This window comes from Mytilus trossulus, chromosome 4 (assembly GCF_036588685.1).
Source record: "Mytilus trossulus isolate FHL-02 chromosome 4, PNRI_Mtr1.1.1.hap1, whole genome shotgun sequence".
NCBI lineage: Eukaryota > Metazoa > Mollusca > Bivalvia > Mytilida > Mytilidae > Mytilus > Mytilus trossulus.
Genome location: NC_086376.1, coordinates 6,361,841 through 6,379,311, shown reverse-complemented (window position 1 = coordinate 6,379,311; position 17,471 = coordinate 6,361,841). Strand labels below are relative to the sequence as shown.

General features: G+C 30.3%; 3 protein-coding genes across 4 annotated transcripts in view; 2 read left to right on the top strand and 1 right to left on the bottom strand.

Moving 5' to 3' along the window:
- The window catches only part of LOC134714562 (DNA-directed DNA/RNA polymerase mu-like), a 44,122-nt gene extending 27,849 nt beyond the window's left edge, over positions 1 to 16,273 (bottom strand). The window contains exons 1-5 of one of the 2 annotated variants that reach the window (XM_063575913.1): positions 16,174 to 16,273; positions 13,354 to 13,552; positions 12,301 to 12,399; positions 11,666 to 11,845; positions 11,181 to 11,249 (exon numbers count right to left, since the gene is read on the bottom strand). In XM_063575913.1, coding sequence (XP_063431983.1) covers positions 11,181 to 11,249; positions 11,666 to 11,845; positions 12,301 to 12,399; positions 13,354 to 13,503 — 498 coding nt within the window. In that variant the 5' untranslated portion in view covers positions 13,504 to 13,552; positions 16,174 to 16,273. Of the gene's footprint in view, positions 1 to 11,180; positions 11,250 to 11,665; positions 11,846 to 12,300; positions 12,400 to 13,353; positions 13,553 to 15,904; positions 16,097 to 16,173 lie in introns of those variants that run through there. The other variant, XM_063575912.1, reaches the window with a different exon arrangement.
- LOC134714560 (toll-like receptor 4) lies at positions 3,916 to 10,424 on the top strand. The gene is made up of 2 exons (XM_063575910.1): positions 3,916 to 3,994; positions 6,921 to 10,424. Exons 1-2 carry the CDS (start codon positions 3,984 to 3,986, stop codon positions 9,271 to 9,273), a joined length of 2,364 nt encoding a protein of 787 aa, XP_063431980.1. The 5' UTR covers positions 3,916 to 3,983; the 3' UTR covers positions 9,274 to 10,424.
- Positions 16,274 to 16,319: 46 nt separating the features above from the next.
- On the top strand, positions 16,320 to 17,471 carry LOC134714564 (uncharacterized). Its single transcript, XM_063575914.1, has one exon. It carries the CDS (start codon positions 16,320 to 16,322, stop codon positions 17,343 to 17,345), a length of 1,026 nt encoding a protein of 341 aa, XP_063431984.1. The 3' UTR covers positions 17,346 to 17,471.

Below are 17,471 nucleotides of genomic sequence, written 5' to 3'. Positions count from 1 at the left end.
ATTTCAATTCATTTTCTATGCTTTTTTTGAGTTTTCTATTGGCGTTAACTTTGTACAACTTGAAAAGCATTAAGTCTGGGATTGCAATTCACATAAAGTGCTAAATTCATTCATGAAATAAAGATTTGGTTTTGAAGTTTGACTATATCTTTACAATTCTACAAACAAAGGCATCTCATCTTAATCTTTTAGGTAATGTTGTTAATAAAGCTTGTATATTTAGATGTCTCTAATTCTTCATCAATTTATCCCTTTCTGCACCCATTGTATATAAAAAATTAATCAACGTGTGGTTTGTTTGATCTCAGTTCTTCATTGGTTAAAATCCGATTATGACGTCGAATTTTCTTGCTCTGCTCTAAAATTCATATTGCGACGGCATGAAAAAAAAGCGACCATGCCTGATGACGTCACATAGAAAGAACACATCTTTTTGCAGATCATTCGAAAAGAAGGAATAAGTTTGCCTGCATAATGTTAGAAAATCATTAGAGAAACAGATTCCACCACATCTTGTGTAATACGATATTTATCCACTCTCGGCAGTTAAATACTAAATATTCAAAACGCTCAGGCAAGCCTCACGTTTTAAAGTTGAAAATTTAACTGTCTCGAGTGGATAAATATTGTATTACATTAGATGCAGTGGTAGAATCTATATTTCTCTAATTCTATCAAAATTTATCCCTTTCCGAAACCCATTGTATAAAAAATTTATTCAACGTGTGGTTGGTGGTGATCTTAAACGATCATTGGATGATTTTAAGGGTCATGACCTTTTTAGCTAACTGGATGGATCAAAATATGCTATAACAGGGCTACTTTCTATATCGTAGCAGCTATGTAGTGCTACGTAGATTTTGAATATTGAATGTGTAGCTATAGACTAGTTATTACATAGATATTGATAGCAGCTACGAAGGAGATTTTTGCTTGACCAAAAAAGAAAATGCATTTATTAAACATTAGAGAAACAGATTCTTACATAGTTAGTCATGGTTTATCGGATTCATCCATCACGAGGCTCGGACTTTAAAATTGATAATTTAACTATCTCGATTGGATAAATCCGATTAACTTATCGTATCAATGTAAGAATCTATATAAACAAGTCTAAATTGAAAACTATGTTCAAACCTATGATTGCGTTGGATAAAACCCGCAATTTTTACACGTGTGCATGTAAACAAATTTCGTTTAAATCAACACAGTAGTAGGATCTAAAAATATTTGTTTGATTAGTACTAACATTGATTTGGATTACCAAAATATAAAATTGATATTCATCTTTTGTTTAAATCAATGAAATTCCTTATATTTACATAGTTCTTATCTACAATAAGATGCATACATTGCTTAAGTAAGCATATCCCCCTTAAAATTCGAAGTACATGTATATGGAAACATAAAGGAGCAGTCTAAAAGATTCAATAACTGCTCACACAATGTTGAGCTCCTGATCAAATATAAATTCATTCTGTTCAAAAGTTCATGACAGTTGTCTCATTGGCAATCATACCACATCTTCTTTATTATAATTTATGTACATGTATTGCAGTCATGTTAAGCCTTCTGCATTTTTGCACAGGTATCTATTTTTTTGATTCAATCTTTGAATAACCTTTTTTGTGATCCCACTATTCAGGCTCAAAAGAACCTTTTTTTGTGATCCCACTATTCAGGAGGTTAGATCTTAAAAGAAATTGAACCCTATTGAGTATTGATTGTTACAAGTCAGGAAACTTATCAATTGTCTTACTTTCTCCCCTTCCAGTTTTTGTCCTTTAGAAAATAGTACTGACAGTACTTTTTTGGGGGGGAAAAATATTTTAAAATATTCTTAAATAGTTTGTGTCATTTTGTTGCTGTCTGGATGAAACATCATATATCTTTCAATAAATAAATTTGAAGACCGTCGGTCATAACAACAGATTGTGTTTACTGTTTTAAAACAGTTAAAAAGATTACCTCAGTTATTTTTAAATCTAGGAAGTAAGGCACTAAAAGGGCTTTGGGTAGAAAACTGAAGTACTCAGTTCAGTGAAATGCTGTAAGGTTGAAGTGAGTGCAGTGAAATAAAAAGTAATACTAATATTATAATACTATCTGTTGTTGTTTATTGTAATTTGTTTGAACTAATTATATATAAAAAAATATTTAGGATAGAAGTTATCATGTCATTTGAAATGATGCCTGCTCTCAACATGGGCAGGTGGAAATGATAAAGATCTGATCAGCTAAAATAAATAGCAAAGTTTGTCCAATAATGTACCAACTGAATAGTGAATGAAGTTTTGGAGAGCCAAAAATACAAAATAAAAATCTTGAAACTCGATATGGTAATCAGGAATGGTCAACTTTGCCCAAAGGAAACAGAAATGCTCCGCAAAAAGGCAAGAAAACTAATTCTGGCATTGAACTTCATTATACAACAATTAATTCACACATTCTACTATTCTCAATATGCTCAAGTTCTATTATACTCTAGTGTTTCAGTATAGTAGATCTTAATATATCATCAAAGTCTATTATAAGCCTATGTTGTGATATATTTTTACCACAAGAGTTGTATTTGATATTAAATTCTGTTTCATTCAAAAATATGTTATTGTTTCAAATTTCCCATAGGGATCATCTAAATCATAATCATTGTTACATATACTAAAATAATGTAAATATTTTGATTTTGTTTGATTAAAAAGACAAATATGACATTACTCATGTTTCTGTTTTGATTTCCTCCTATTGAAATTTATTTACACAATAGTGATGTCAATGAGTTCATGTGTATTCAAGTTACACTTCAAATAATGGAAGTTGGACAAGGAAATAATATTTGTGCAATCTAAAGTGTTTCAGTTGTAACTTTGCAAAAACAATTATTCAGTTCATATATATATAAGAAAATTATTAAAAGATAATAACGGTTTCAATTCATCACTTTTTTTTTATAAATTTAAATTATATGACTTTGACAAGTTTAATATTTGTAGATTGCCACTTGTAGTAGCAACTTAAAACGAATGGATAATTCAGTGTACACCTATTCGTTTTTTCACTATTACAATGTATTATTAAAAAACTGTTAAATTGTTTCAATGGCAGATACCATTGAATGTGTACACGTGTATGATTTAAAGGAGATGTGGGATAAATTTTAAAGATAACATCCAAGAAACTAGCTGGGTAAGGCATAATCAGATGAAGATTGAGACAAACAAGACTGTTTCCCCAGTTCATGGATGCCACATTCACACTTTCATTTTCTATGTTTAGTGGACCATGAAATTGGGGTAAAAACTCTTATTTGACATTAGAATTAGAAACACACAGTCCAGAAAACAAAATGCCCCTCTACAATCGTAGTCGGGGCATAAAAATGTATCAAGACGCCTGGACTTTTGTTAGTATAACGGCCCAGAAAAACTGTGACAGAAATGTGCTAAGGAATGTGGTTAACCAGTATATTCCTATACATTAGATAAGAGGTATAATTATTGGTCATATGAATTACTTTCCACATGGTTGTCTTATGAGTACCATTTATTTTCTTTGGGGTGGCAGCCCATGGACAGCATCAAACAGTAACCGTACATGTTCTCTCTTCTGTTTACAAAAGCAAACAGATAATATAAAATATTAACCATAACAGTTTATCCATAACAATATTAAAAAAACCCAGCATGATTGCTATATTATTAACGTCTTTGAAATCATTTTAAAAACATCAAATGACTGATATCAATGAAAATTGGGTCAAAACATTCCATCTCAATAAGTTTAAAGTCTTACTCATAAATTCTTAACTTTTAGAAAACATAATGACAAGACACATCCAATTTTATATGTATTCTATCCTTATATAGTTCAATCATTTCCTTTAAAACAGGATATTTTCCACTTATAAGATACAAAATAAAGTCCTTTCATTTGTATTGATGATTGAACTTTGTATATGAAGTATTGCTGTAATCCTGCATGATATGACAAACAGGTATGCATTCAAATAATTTATTTTTTGCATATTTGTAGATTTGATATACTTGCAGACCCCCTATTCAATATACCAGTAATTGCAATAGGTATCAGATTTTTTTTACACCACAATTGTACACATTATTTTTCAAAATTTAGATTTCTCAAATTGTTTGCATAATTATCTGCCTGTCTGATGTTTAAAATACTGTTTAATATTGTGCATACTTTGATGCTATCAAGATTAAAAGAGGCTTAGTGTTCAATAATTGCAAGAGTGTGCACACTTAAATGTCTTGCCTGTACAATATGAAGTTTTTAATACAAGTAATAACATATACTTAACATTAACACTGATCCATGTAAATAAGGTCAAGGACAGATGAATGCTACCAGACAGACAATAAACTCTACAACCATACCATACATCAATTATAGTTGGCCTATTGTGTATAGTTAAGAAATAATTCATGGAAGCCATAGATTATTGGAAACTTACACATGGCCTGGGCCGTGATATTCGAATTTTATCCTGAGCGTTAGCGAGGGATAAAATCAACGAATATCACGGCCCAGGCCATGTGTAAATTTCCAATAATCTATGGCTTCCATGAATTATTTCGATTCTAATAGGACAAATACGATCATTAAAAAAACTGAAGCGAGGGTGGGTAAATCTGTTTATATGGCTGTTCTTTTTTACTCCCTGTTAGATAAAGCTCATCATTTTAATAGATCCGTAGCTTGCACGGATCATTTCGTGAACAACCGCTGAAAAAAAATATGTTTCATTCTCAAAACCAACAATTGTCATGTTGATTTATATGTTTTTCCCGTGAGCTACCGTCAAATCCAAAGTTGACATTTCGTAACCAATGAGCCGCCATGTTGACTTGCTGAAATCAGTACATATGCGAATAATGCAATAGAATAGAAAATCAAACATAACCTACCTTGATAATCAATTTTAATACAATAGTAAACGACATGTCAATAGTTAACGTAACAGAAAACGTTCAACTCTAGAGTTTTCATTTGTATGACGTCATGTTTTGAAATGACTTAAATGCGCCAAAAACATTAATAGACTTTCGCGGAATTTTATTTTATTTTATTTTGTTGGTTTCTCCGAGCTCTTATGCATGACTTCTTTTTATTATGCATCCGAATAAGAATAAAAGTGATTTTGTCTTTTCTGAATTGCAATTTTTTAAAAGGGTTTGCAAATAGGTTTCAATAAATGTGGATTTACGTGGGAAGTATATTGTAACAGCCATTATTATGTACACCACGGAGTCTGCGCTAAGTATAGATATATCGAGAATTTTATCACAGTGTTGTTTACAAAGCGAAAGAAGCACGTCATATTAGAATATCCAATAACATAATCTGAACATTAACATATGAATAATAAACTTAAAATCAAGGTTAGATGAACACGTGAAAGAGACATGTAATTCAGGCAATATACCTTAATACTATTTGGGAATCAGTGACACTTGACATAAGAATATGTGACACTTGAACTTTTGATGTCATTCAACTATCACTTTTCTTTTGTGATATCATACACTTTCTTTTGAGATGTTAAGAAAATCCAGGAACCTTTGATATGACTAGTAATTGTTGACAAATATAGTTAAAAACTATAAGTTAACATATGAGTCATGAAAATATGATTTAAGTGAGATGAAACCTGCCATGCAGGCAGATATATACACCTTACACCAAAACAAGCTGACCTTTTGCTTATACATGTAGCTTCTAAGAAATAGACAAAACCACAAAGTCTTAACATCATTCAGACGGACATTTAAACCTTTCAAACATTCCATACATATGATATATTGCTTACCATTAAGAGAAACCTGAAAAAAAAACGTCATATAGGACAATGAACCATGGTAATGAGGTCAAGGTCTGTAAGTTGAAAGACACCTTTAAAGGGAGGTGTAGCTCAATGTAACAGCAACTCTAAACACAAATAATTGTAAGATATCAATAGATATAAAGAAAGAGGTAAAAATACAGCCTAAAAAAATAAACTCTAAAATTTGATTAACCTATGAGGTGATGAAGTGATCATATAGATACTCACTCAACTGAGATATCATCAATTTGATTGGTTGTTCAAACCACTCCATAATTTCAATAATTTCAAAAACGACTGACCGGCTTCTCCATGTTTTATTCAGAAACCACATTTTTTTTTTTACGTCAATCAAACTTCTCTTAATTCAGATTTTTTTATTATTGCAAAAATAGCAATAGGATATATAGATATATTGCATATTGCAAACATAAAATTTGAACCATGAACCCATGTAAATTCATATCCAACAAAAAATGTTAGATCCACAGTATAAAATGTTAATACAATGAATCTAAAATATGTCTATTAGTAACTTACAATAAAACTGTTGGATCTTATCAGATAGCAATATAAGAACATTTTATTTTTGCTTTGGTCAATGGATTGCAATAATAAATGCACACACTAATTTATTTAAGAAATAATTTGACACATTCCCCATTTCCATCTCAATTTTAAGCTATATACTTTATTGTAGTTTTAACATGGGTAGGCATTATATTCGTTATATTTTTGCCTGAGCAATATTGGGGGCTAAAATAACACGAATATAAGTCTACCCATGTTAAAAATACAATAAAGTTTATCTTGCATCAATTATTTCGATTCTGAATGGGACAATTACGGTTCTTTCTTAATTCAATGTGTATAAGTGTAGGGGTTTTGTGTAGGCTTTTCCATGAATCTTCCTTTTTTATTTGTTATCAAGCAAATGACTGCAGTAGTCAATATACACATGTGCAAACAAATTTCATTGGATTAAAGACATAGGTTTATTCACAAAGCAATGAAGCACGTCATATTAGAATAATTAACAGTATATGATTATGATTCAATGTTTTTTTTTCTCCAGATATGCAACAGTTAGAAAACCTGTCAAGCTGAACATTATGAATGCAGTCATATTCACCATGTTGGTACTGATTCTGTTTAGCAGCAATTTGTTCGATATTAACAATGCTACACATAGAAACTTTCAATTGGAATTCCCCTGTGTAAAGTTCTACAAGAAAGGAGAACTTACTGTTGATTGTTCATATGAAAATCTGAAATACATTCCAGATTTACCATCCAACACAGTTTACCTCAATTTACAACATAACCTAATAACCAACATAGCAAACAGTACTTTTGAACACATGACTAATTTAACAGTACTTGATCTTTCTTTCAACAAGCTACAGTCAATGAATGGTCAATCATTTAAGGGCCTTGGAAACCTGAAGCATCTTAAATTGAACAATAACAAGTTAACTGGTGGAATTCCAAATAAAACCTTTCAATATATGACCTGTCTTACTGATCTGGATCTATCGTTCAATTCATGGAAGAGAATAAATTTACAAACATTTGTAGGACTTCAAAACCTGCAAAATCTTCAGCTGAATGATAATAAGCTTGACTATAGTATATTAAACTTTCCACCAGGAAGTTTTAAACCTTTAAAATCACTTAGAAGGCTGTCTATTCAAAACAACAATTTTCAAAGTTGGGATTATGGCACAATTTTTCCAGACATAACAATTTCAGATTTATCAATGCTAGAAACATTAGAACTAGATGTTAATTCTTACCTTGATCACAAACCAATTTTTGGTAAAGGGTTTTCTTCACTCAAAAATCTTTATTTACTCAATGTTAGTAGCTGTACTGTTTTCACTTTAGAAAATGACACATTCACCTATACACCCAATTTAACAGACTTATATATTAACCGTTGCTATCTTAGAGTATACAGTACAGGACATGAAGTATTTTCTAAATTACTGAATCTGAAAGTATTACAACTAAATGCATCAGATCAAGTCCATCCGTGGATTGAAGAAAATGAGCTGTTTGCCTTAATTTCCGGTTTGTCAAAGACATCCATTGAAATACTTAAAGTGAGTTATCTTTTGAATTTAATGAACTCTGACTCTCTGTCAATCATTATAAATAAAATAAGTGTTATATTGAATAAAACACCTATTAAAGAACTATATTTTACAAACAATCTAAACACACATGTTTCTCAAAAGGACATACCTGTACAAGTGCCATCTAGCATTAGAATTCTGGATCTTAGTGCTAATAGTTTGGAAGTGACAAAACTTAATATTAAACAAGTTACATTCCTCAATTTAGAGGATAACAGACTAGGAAAGTATCTGTCAAATAATAGCCTCATGATACAAGACAGCAAACTAGAGTATATTAGTCTGTCAAACAACTCTATTTACAGACTTCATACTACAATCTTCATAGGACAGAGGTACCTCAGAGGTATTGATTTAAGATTTAATTTTCTGATAGATATCAATTTAGATATGAAATCTCAGGCGAATTTAAAGATTTTGAATCTCAAAAACAATAAAATAAAATATTTGAGTGACCAATCAATGCAGAAGCTGGACAAAGTTTTTAAGAACAATGGAAATGTTAAAATTGACCTCAGTTATAACCCTCTTCAATGCAGCTGTTTTACATTTCCATTTTTGAACTGGATGAGGCTTAGTCATAAACATTTTACCAATTTCATGCACTACAGATGTGAGTATGAAAATGGAAGTTTGTCCAAGTCCAACTCATTTGAAGAAGTAATCCTTAATCTACAACTAGACTGTACAAATAATATTTTTTTGATGATAAGTGTGTCTTTAGCGGTTATTGCTTTTTTGGCAATATTATTTGCAGTGTTCATTTATAGACATCGATGGAAGCTGCGTTACCTATTTTACACAGCAAAATTGAAGTATACATCTTACAGGAACATTGAAGAAAATCTAAATGAATATGTTTACGATGCTTTTATTTCTTATTCTGAAAATGATCAAAATTTTATTGAAGAAGAATGTATCAAACATCTTGAAGGAAATGCAAACTTGAAAGTATGCATACATCAGCGAGATTTCATACCAGGAAGGGAGATAACACAAAATATCATCAGTGCTATTCAAAACAGCAGAAAAACTGTATGCATAATTAGCCGATCTTTTATTGAGTCTTATTACTGTATGTTTGAATTCAACATGGCAAGAATGGAAAGTATTCATACGAGGAATGGAAAAAATGTGTTATTTCTTGTTTTTTATGAGAGGTTGCTACCAAAAGAGTTGCCTCTAGTTTTATATGAACTAATACAGAAACAGTCGTATATTGAATACCCCAATGATGAGCATGGCAATGTCATTTTCTGGGACAAAATTAAAGATGCTATACATGCATAATTGTAATAGATATATTTTAAGGGCATACGATACAGTTACAGGGGAGGTAATGACGTTGCAAACGTAAACTGTTATTTTAGTGACGTCAAACTATGATTTATCAGGAATAGATTCATTTTTCGACTAATTTTTATAATTCAAACTTATTTAACTTGAAAATGAGTTCATGGACCCCTCTTTTTTAAAATAACATTTGGTTTGTTTATTCCAGAAGATTATGTGTGTCAATTTTCATGAAAACATCAATAGTGCAATTTTTTTAAATTGACAAACTAGCGACTTTTTTTTAAATTATATAAAAAAAAGATAAAGTTTGGTTTAATATTGCATTCCATTCTGTGGTTTCCTAAAAGATGATATTTGTATGTATTTCTCTTCTTCGGGTCTTATGTTAAACTAAGTCCCCCGCTGGAACAATCTTGGACGATGGATGGGATACAAAGTAACAACACTTGGTCAACAACTCGTAAGGAACATTCATGCTATGTTTTATTTCATTCCATTTAGTGGTTCTCTAAAAGAAGTCATTTGTATGCATTTCCCATAGGGTCCTATGTTATACTAAGTCCCCCGCTGGCAGCCATCTTGGATGATGGATCGGGTACAAAGTAACAACACTTGGTCAGCACCTCATTAGGGACAAAAGTTCAAAATGTAAAAGTTAACAACGATGACGACAGACAAAGGAAGCCAAGTGGTGAGAAAAGCTCACTTGACCATTTGGGCCAGGTGAGCTAAAAAGTGAGGTCTTTCTTTCGAAAAAGAAAATACTGCCACAAATCCAAATTTTTAGCAAAATTTCGACCTCATCTTACTCAAAGAGTATAAAATGAAGATATATTTTTTATTACATATTTGATTTAATCAGGTCAAAAATAGTTTATATGGAAATTTTTATCAAAATGTAAATAAGAGATCAAAACTTTATTGTATGCCCTTAACATGAGAAATGCAGACATGTGTTGGATCTTAGCATATTGTACAGACACTTTTCTTTTGTTGAAAACCTTATGTTGACTTCTAGATTTATTTTTGATTTTTATAATTGGGTTACTGTCAGTATTATGTTTATCCATTCTTCTCATTTAATCATAAATACAGTTTACATTGATCTTAAATACAGGAATAAAGAAATGTTTAGTGCAATCAAAAATATGCTGGACAAATTGAGGAAGATGAAACTTCTAATTTAAGAGTATTATCATTTAAAGATTAAGGCTATCAAAAAATAATCAGCAGAATGTTTTTATATATGAGCTTGGAATTTGCTAAACATGGAAATATTGTATTATGTAGTAGTCATTCATACCAATGTACTCCCACTTTTGCCAGCCTTCTGATGATTAGATTTTGTAGTGAGTAAGGGAGAGTGTTTATTGTATGGTGACCTGTCCATGTCTAGTCTTAAAGTATATTCTTTAAAGCTAGTGAACTTATTCCTCATATAACTTTTCTTAATATGCAAAAACTTATCTTAAGAATAAAAAAATAAATTAAAGTCAGTTTAGAATTTTTTTCTGGCAGGATTTTTTATTTCCATTGGAAAAATAGGTTTTTTTTCATCAAAATTCATAGTAATCTCCCTTTAGTTGTTCCTGGTTTTCAGTAGTGTTCTAGTTAATATTCTATTTTTAGTAATCTATAAAGTATTTAATAATTTTCTGAAAGATATGGCATTATTGTTTAACTTATTATAATAATGTTTTCGTTGCCCCATAGTATGCTAAGTATCATTTCTGCATTTTAGCCAAAATCTTTAATTAAACTTAGAGGTATTTTGGTAGAGAAGTAAATTTTAAGAAGAACAAATTGGCTACAAAAGCCAGCACAATAGGATTTTTTTGTATGCATAATCATGATAATGAAATATCAGTAAGAATATGTACCTTTAAATAATATAAACTTACCTTCATTTTTTCAAACCATTCTTCATTTACTATACGATTGATCTCATCACAATACCCATCCAGTAATTCCTAATGAATAAATTCAAGATTTCCAAATAAAACCAAATATAAATCTTGAATTCAGCACATCTTGGCAATTAAAATCCAATAGGATTATTTACATTTCAAGAACATATTCTTTTAATTCACTCAATAAATATTTCTGATATTTAATAAATCCTCGGCAATTACAGTTGTAACATTGCTAAATAATATTGTTAATATTATCTCAGTTCTTTTTTATTTTATCTAGATTATTATGATTGTCTTTTATAACATGAGAAAAATTATCTAAAAGAAAAGCATTCAAATTTATCCACTATATTATGCAAAATTTAGTTTGAATATTTTTTTTCAAAGAAAACAATGAAAATCAATGAGTCATTGACCTTGCACATTTAAAGTTTTCTTTTTACTTTTTGATGCTCAAAGATAGTTCTACTTACCCCAATAACCCTCTTACTATGTGGACCAACATGGTTTATCCCGTTTAGTTGATTAACATTGGTCACAGTAACAGGAAAACTTTTAACTACACAGGAGGCTCTACGAAAAGCCAGTGCTCTAGAATAATCATGGTTTTCATCCTTCATTTCTGCATATTTTTGAAGAATCTCTAATTGTGTCTACAATAAAAACAAGGAAAAAATTAATTCCCCCTCTCTATGGGGGACAAAGTTTGACATATTGAGTAATGACAACAGATTATAGAAGGTACAATGTTGGTGATTCTAAATGTACGTGTCCCACTTCTACCAAGATATTGCTCCAAATAAAATTCAAAATATAACATGACATTTGAAAATTTCCCAAAAATTATGGCTAGCATGAATTATTTCTTAAATAATAAACTGAATTGAAGTCAATGAAGGAAGGATTACATTACACATATCAAATTTGAAGGGGTCAACGCAATCATATGAATACATATTGGCCTATAATGGTTTGCTTTTATTAATTGTTACTTTGATGGAGAGATGTCTCATTAGCACTCATGCCACATCTTCCTATATTAAGGTCAAAAATAACTTGTTAGAAATTTAAAACAGATTTAATTCATATGAAAATTTAGTTTTCTTACAGCTAGAAAATCATTTTGATGTTTCAATGGTGTTGATCTCTGACATGCCCACTCAGGAAATCTAGGTTCTGATGCCCCATCACTTTCTTCTGCATGTACCTGCAATTCAGTAAAAGCTATTTAATACCTTATAGTTTACAAATAATAAATATCTTTAGAAATAACACTTCCTGTTTTATCTTTTATTAATAAGATAATTTAGATACATTTAAGACCAACTGTTCAAACTATTTTATAACTAAAGAGAATAAAGATGCATGAAACAAATGTATTTTTCTTCTTCTATTGAATGCATATGTACTTTTATTTTTAAGCTGCTATATTTAACTGTATTATGTATTTTATTTTGTATGTATTTATATTTTTATTTGTATCAATAGTTTTTGAAGGCCTCATGGAAGATTAACATGTAATTATTGAATGTGTTATATTTGTTATATAAAGAATTTTATTATTATTATCTTTACTATAAGTGATTACAGACTCCTAGCTAGGAAGAGGAGGGGTGTTGTTAGGAGGGGTGCTGATCCCTAAATCCTGGAATTAAAAATATGAAATCCAAAAGGTCTTGAATTTTAAGAAATTTAAATCCTGACGTCCTGAAATTTGAAAAAAAGAATTCTCGGATCCTTTAAAGGTCAATTCCGAAATCCTAGCTTAAAAACACCTGGTCCCAACGTCATAAAAAAGGTCCTGCCCCCTCTAGGAACATGGATCAACATGTAAACAATTTCATCATATCAAATAGCCTTGTTGTTTTAGAAGGAATCAAATTAAAGTGAAACAGGATGATCGCTGGTTACTGAGTGTGAAATCATATATTTTCACAACTTCAGACAAGTCATTTATTTTCTTAGTGATCATGACTTTGGTGAGTTCAAAATAACACAAATTTGGTAGACAAATAAGAAATCATTTATCCAATTGAAAATTTGCTTAAAAGTTTCTGCTAATATATACATGTAAATAGATTTACATGTATATATCTAACTTGAGACATGTTATTCGTCATGTTCATATCATTACCAAATTAAACATGATACAAGTACATACTTCTTCTTGTGTATTTCCTAAAAGACGATGACCGTCCTGAATTTCAACTGGTTTTCTAGCCTTTATAGATTCTGTAAACCAAGAAATCTTCAAAAATTCCAGTGATTCTTCATTATTTTCCTCTGCAGTGTTTAAACCAATGTGTCTCATTGCTTGTTCTCTTGTCTCAAATTCAGTTACTATATGTGTTACTTCAGGGCTGAAATTAAAATAAACAATACATGATTGATTGATTGATGGTTGCTTAAAACATCAAGTGGTAATATTTCATGCATGTTCAGGACTATTCTAAAGTAAGTCCATTCAATTGTCATATACTGCAAACTCAGAAATTATTGCGATGTTTTTATTAATGCGAAAAATAAGACAGGGTTGTAATTGCAATAATTAAAACTTGCATTTATAAATTTTTTATATGAATATTATTTAACTGAATTTTTTTCATTATACAACATGTACATGATATACAATGAAGCAACAAAATTATATTGCATTTTAGTCTAAAAGGCCAAAACACAATAATAAATGCATGAAATGCATGCAAAATTTTCTGAATTTACAGAAGTATGCGTTATAATAAACATTTTTCACAAATCAAATATTAATATATATATTTGACAATGGAGTGAACATTGTATGTTACACATTTTCGGTTTGGGTTTCGAGTTATATGGACACATTTACTTTTGTCTGGACTGATATAAAAAAAACTTGCTCTAACTGTTCAGTTACCTGCAAAGAGTAAACATGATTTTGGTTGTCTGGCAAGTAAATCGTAAAATGGAACTAGAAAAAGATCATGGAACAAGAAAGACTTGGTAGACCTTCAACAATACAGGACAATTGTTTAATATTTAAAAAAAAAAGTATAACCATCATCTACCACTTTTTTTAGATATATGAGTTATTATCAACTTTTAATTATCCAGTCTATTTTGTTGTTGTGCATTCCTGTGACTCAAAGTTTGAATAAGTCATCAACAAGAAGCTATATTACGTTTCAAAACCTTCTAAAACCATGAAGAAGTGGATATAGTAAATTGTTCCTGTGTAAATTGTATACTGATATGTTCTAAAACTAACTCAGAATACAGTTTTAAGCATATGGTACAAAAAGAGAGAATGGCTTATTATTTCAAGTTTCATCAAATTTTTCTACTTTTTAAAAAGATGTGTAACAATAAAAAGCCTCTATCTAGTAGATTTAATTTTAGTACTGTGCCTGTCATGACTGAAGAGTTCAACAATATACAGATATAGATATATTCAAAATTAAAGTAACATCTTGTTTGCATCAATTAGTTTATATATAATATATAGTCAGGCTGATAGCTAGGTTTATGTCAAAACACTATGGCATACACGTGAATTTTGTTAAAAAAAATCATTTCAATCTCAATATATTAAAAAGATCTAGTTTAAGGCACATCAATTTGTAAATCTTTCTTCAATTAGTAGCTGTAATTGCTTATAAAAATTGCTTATTAAAGTAACAAAATTTACTTTTGATCAAGTGAGACCGTATAAGATATTTTTATCTTTCTGTCAGTCAAAGTCTGAATCTATTGGGAATTCTTCTTACTTTCCTTTTGTTCAAAGCAATTCATAATCAGCTGTGATTTGATGTGTGGCTTGACTTTTAGCCGAGCCTGTGACATTCATGTCGCAAAAGGAAGAAATAGCAGACCTTTACTTTGTCGGCAGCATCAACATTTAGGTTAAAAATGTGGTTAAATTTTTTTTAGATCAATATTTTTTTCAAACCTTCACGAAATTTTACGACACATTTTTTATTTTCTAAAAAGTATCCAGAGCTATAATGACAAATTCATATTTTTGATGTTCCTTTATTTTACTGATAAAATGATTTTGTTTGCAGTAAACAAGTAGATACAGTCTGTGGTTGAAGTTGGTGACACTTCAATTACTTTGTAAACACTTCAACGAATTTTATGAAACTCTGGCAGAAGCTTTTTTTTGTAATTAATATCTGAAGCAAAATTTTGAAAGTATATTTTTTTAATTTTTCAATTGACATACAGACTTATCTTTTTGCAATTAACAGATACAGACTTATCTTTTAGCAATTAACAGACGGTCTGTGATTAATATTTTTTACATGAGAATTTTGTAAACATTCCAATCATGATTGTCATGAAAATTGGGCTGAACTTATATTCTAGATCAAGAAAAAACACTCTAGTCTAAAGAAAATCCTGTAATAGACTGATTAATGGATTCAATTTTCGGAGCCAGCAGCAATTCTAAGCAAGAACCACAGTTCCACGGAACCCTTTACCAATATTCATCATGCACCTAATATCTAAGCAAATTTATCATTTCATATTCATTTACATTTGCACAAAAAGGGGTTTTAGTCGAGTAATTGCTTAACCCTACAGTTCATTTTAAACATATGTTAAAGAAACTGGTTTGGATATTTTCTCTAAAACCTATGACCACTAGATTCCAAATCAACATTTTTTTGGTGATATTTTTTTTTATACTGGTTGTTTATTGATCTTATATAATGTTGTCAACGGTTCTTCACCTGAAGTCATCAACTATAGTAAATTTTCTGCATTTTGCAGCTTTTTTCATGTCATCATATCGCTTCTTTTGAATCTTATGTGGCATTAAATATAAAACTACTTGGTCATCCATTCTCCAATGTAAACAAATCAGTTCGGAACTCTTTAGTTGTTTTTAATTGCATGTAAAGTGCTGATTTCTAAAACTTAAAGTTTTGGAGATGTTTATGTAAGTGTTCGCACATTGAATCGTATGATTATCAAAATTATTAATATGTGAATTGTATACCAAATAAAATAATAAAGAGAGAAGATGATGAATTTGCACTATCTAAGAACATTCGTGATGAACACTTTCTTTCAAATAACATGGTTCCGAAATATTTCGCGGGAAATTCCAAGTAAAAAACGCGGGAACTATTGCAACCAGCAGTGATGTCAGTGGAGACAGTCCTGAAACAGATATTCACCTATGTTACAACTTTAAACAAAGCCAATTCTGAACAAGTCAAGAAATGGGATGCAAAAAGTTTACAGAATGCGTTTAACTGGGCTAGATATGCTGAAGAAGTTCATTTAAAGTTAAAAGACAGATCATTTGTTGAGGACTTAGATAGGCAGATAAAAGTCATGACAGTACATCTATCACCAGCATCATGTTGTCAAATGAGTTTTGATGAACTTGGAAAAGCATCGCAGATAATGTTTTTGACTCTTATTCAGAATCCATTCTTTCCAGAGGGCCTTACAGAGAATCTCTTTTTATCATATAATAGGAAGTTAGACAGTTTCAGTTTCAAAATTGATGCTGAATGTTCCATTTTATCATCAAACTTAACCACTTTGACAATTGGACAGGATATGATGAAGTCCAGTACTATTGGTATTGAACCTGACGAGCAGAATGACCTGCATAATGTGAATTCTCAAGCGAAATTGTTATTGGATGGATTATTGAGCATAGTGCCAAGAATTGACGAGACAAAAGCAGATTCATATGTTAAAATATTACTTCAAAGAATGACTGAATTAAGAAATGGAATATCTGTCATTGTTTCGATGTATTTGCAATCGGGTCTAACTGAAGATGATGTTAGCCAAATGATATGCACTTTTATAATTCAGTATTTGCAACATAATACAAATATCACATTTGAAAATGTTCCTGTCGATTTGCTAGTGCAGACATCTTCTCTTGACTTTAGATTTTTAGACATTTTTATAAATTGGCTTATTAATATTGCACAAAACTTTTCAGTGAATTATCCTGAAGGGGAGATGTATGAATGGAAATGTCACAATGCTGAATCTTCCATGGACTTTGGAACTATTTGTAATTATTTCAAGCAATTAAGCAAAGCAAATAAGGATGTAAAGAAGAAACTACATAGAAAACTTAACGAATATAGTATGGAATCCTTTGCAAATATTTTTAGAGATATTTTAAAGAATTTGCAATAGCTATAATATGTACATGTAGACGTGATACATGTTATTGTATACATGTATATCTGCTTTTTGATAGAATCATGCATTTGCTTGTTTCTGAACAATTATCATCAATCTGCTGTTGGATTGACTTGTTAA

Bases quoted from the DNA above. Each gene is read 5' to 3' on its own strand.
- LOC134714564 (XM_063575914.1), top strand. From the start codon at position 16,320: ATGTCAGTGGAGACAGTCCTGAAACAGATATTCACCTATGTTACAACT.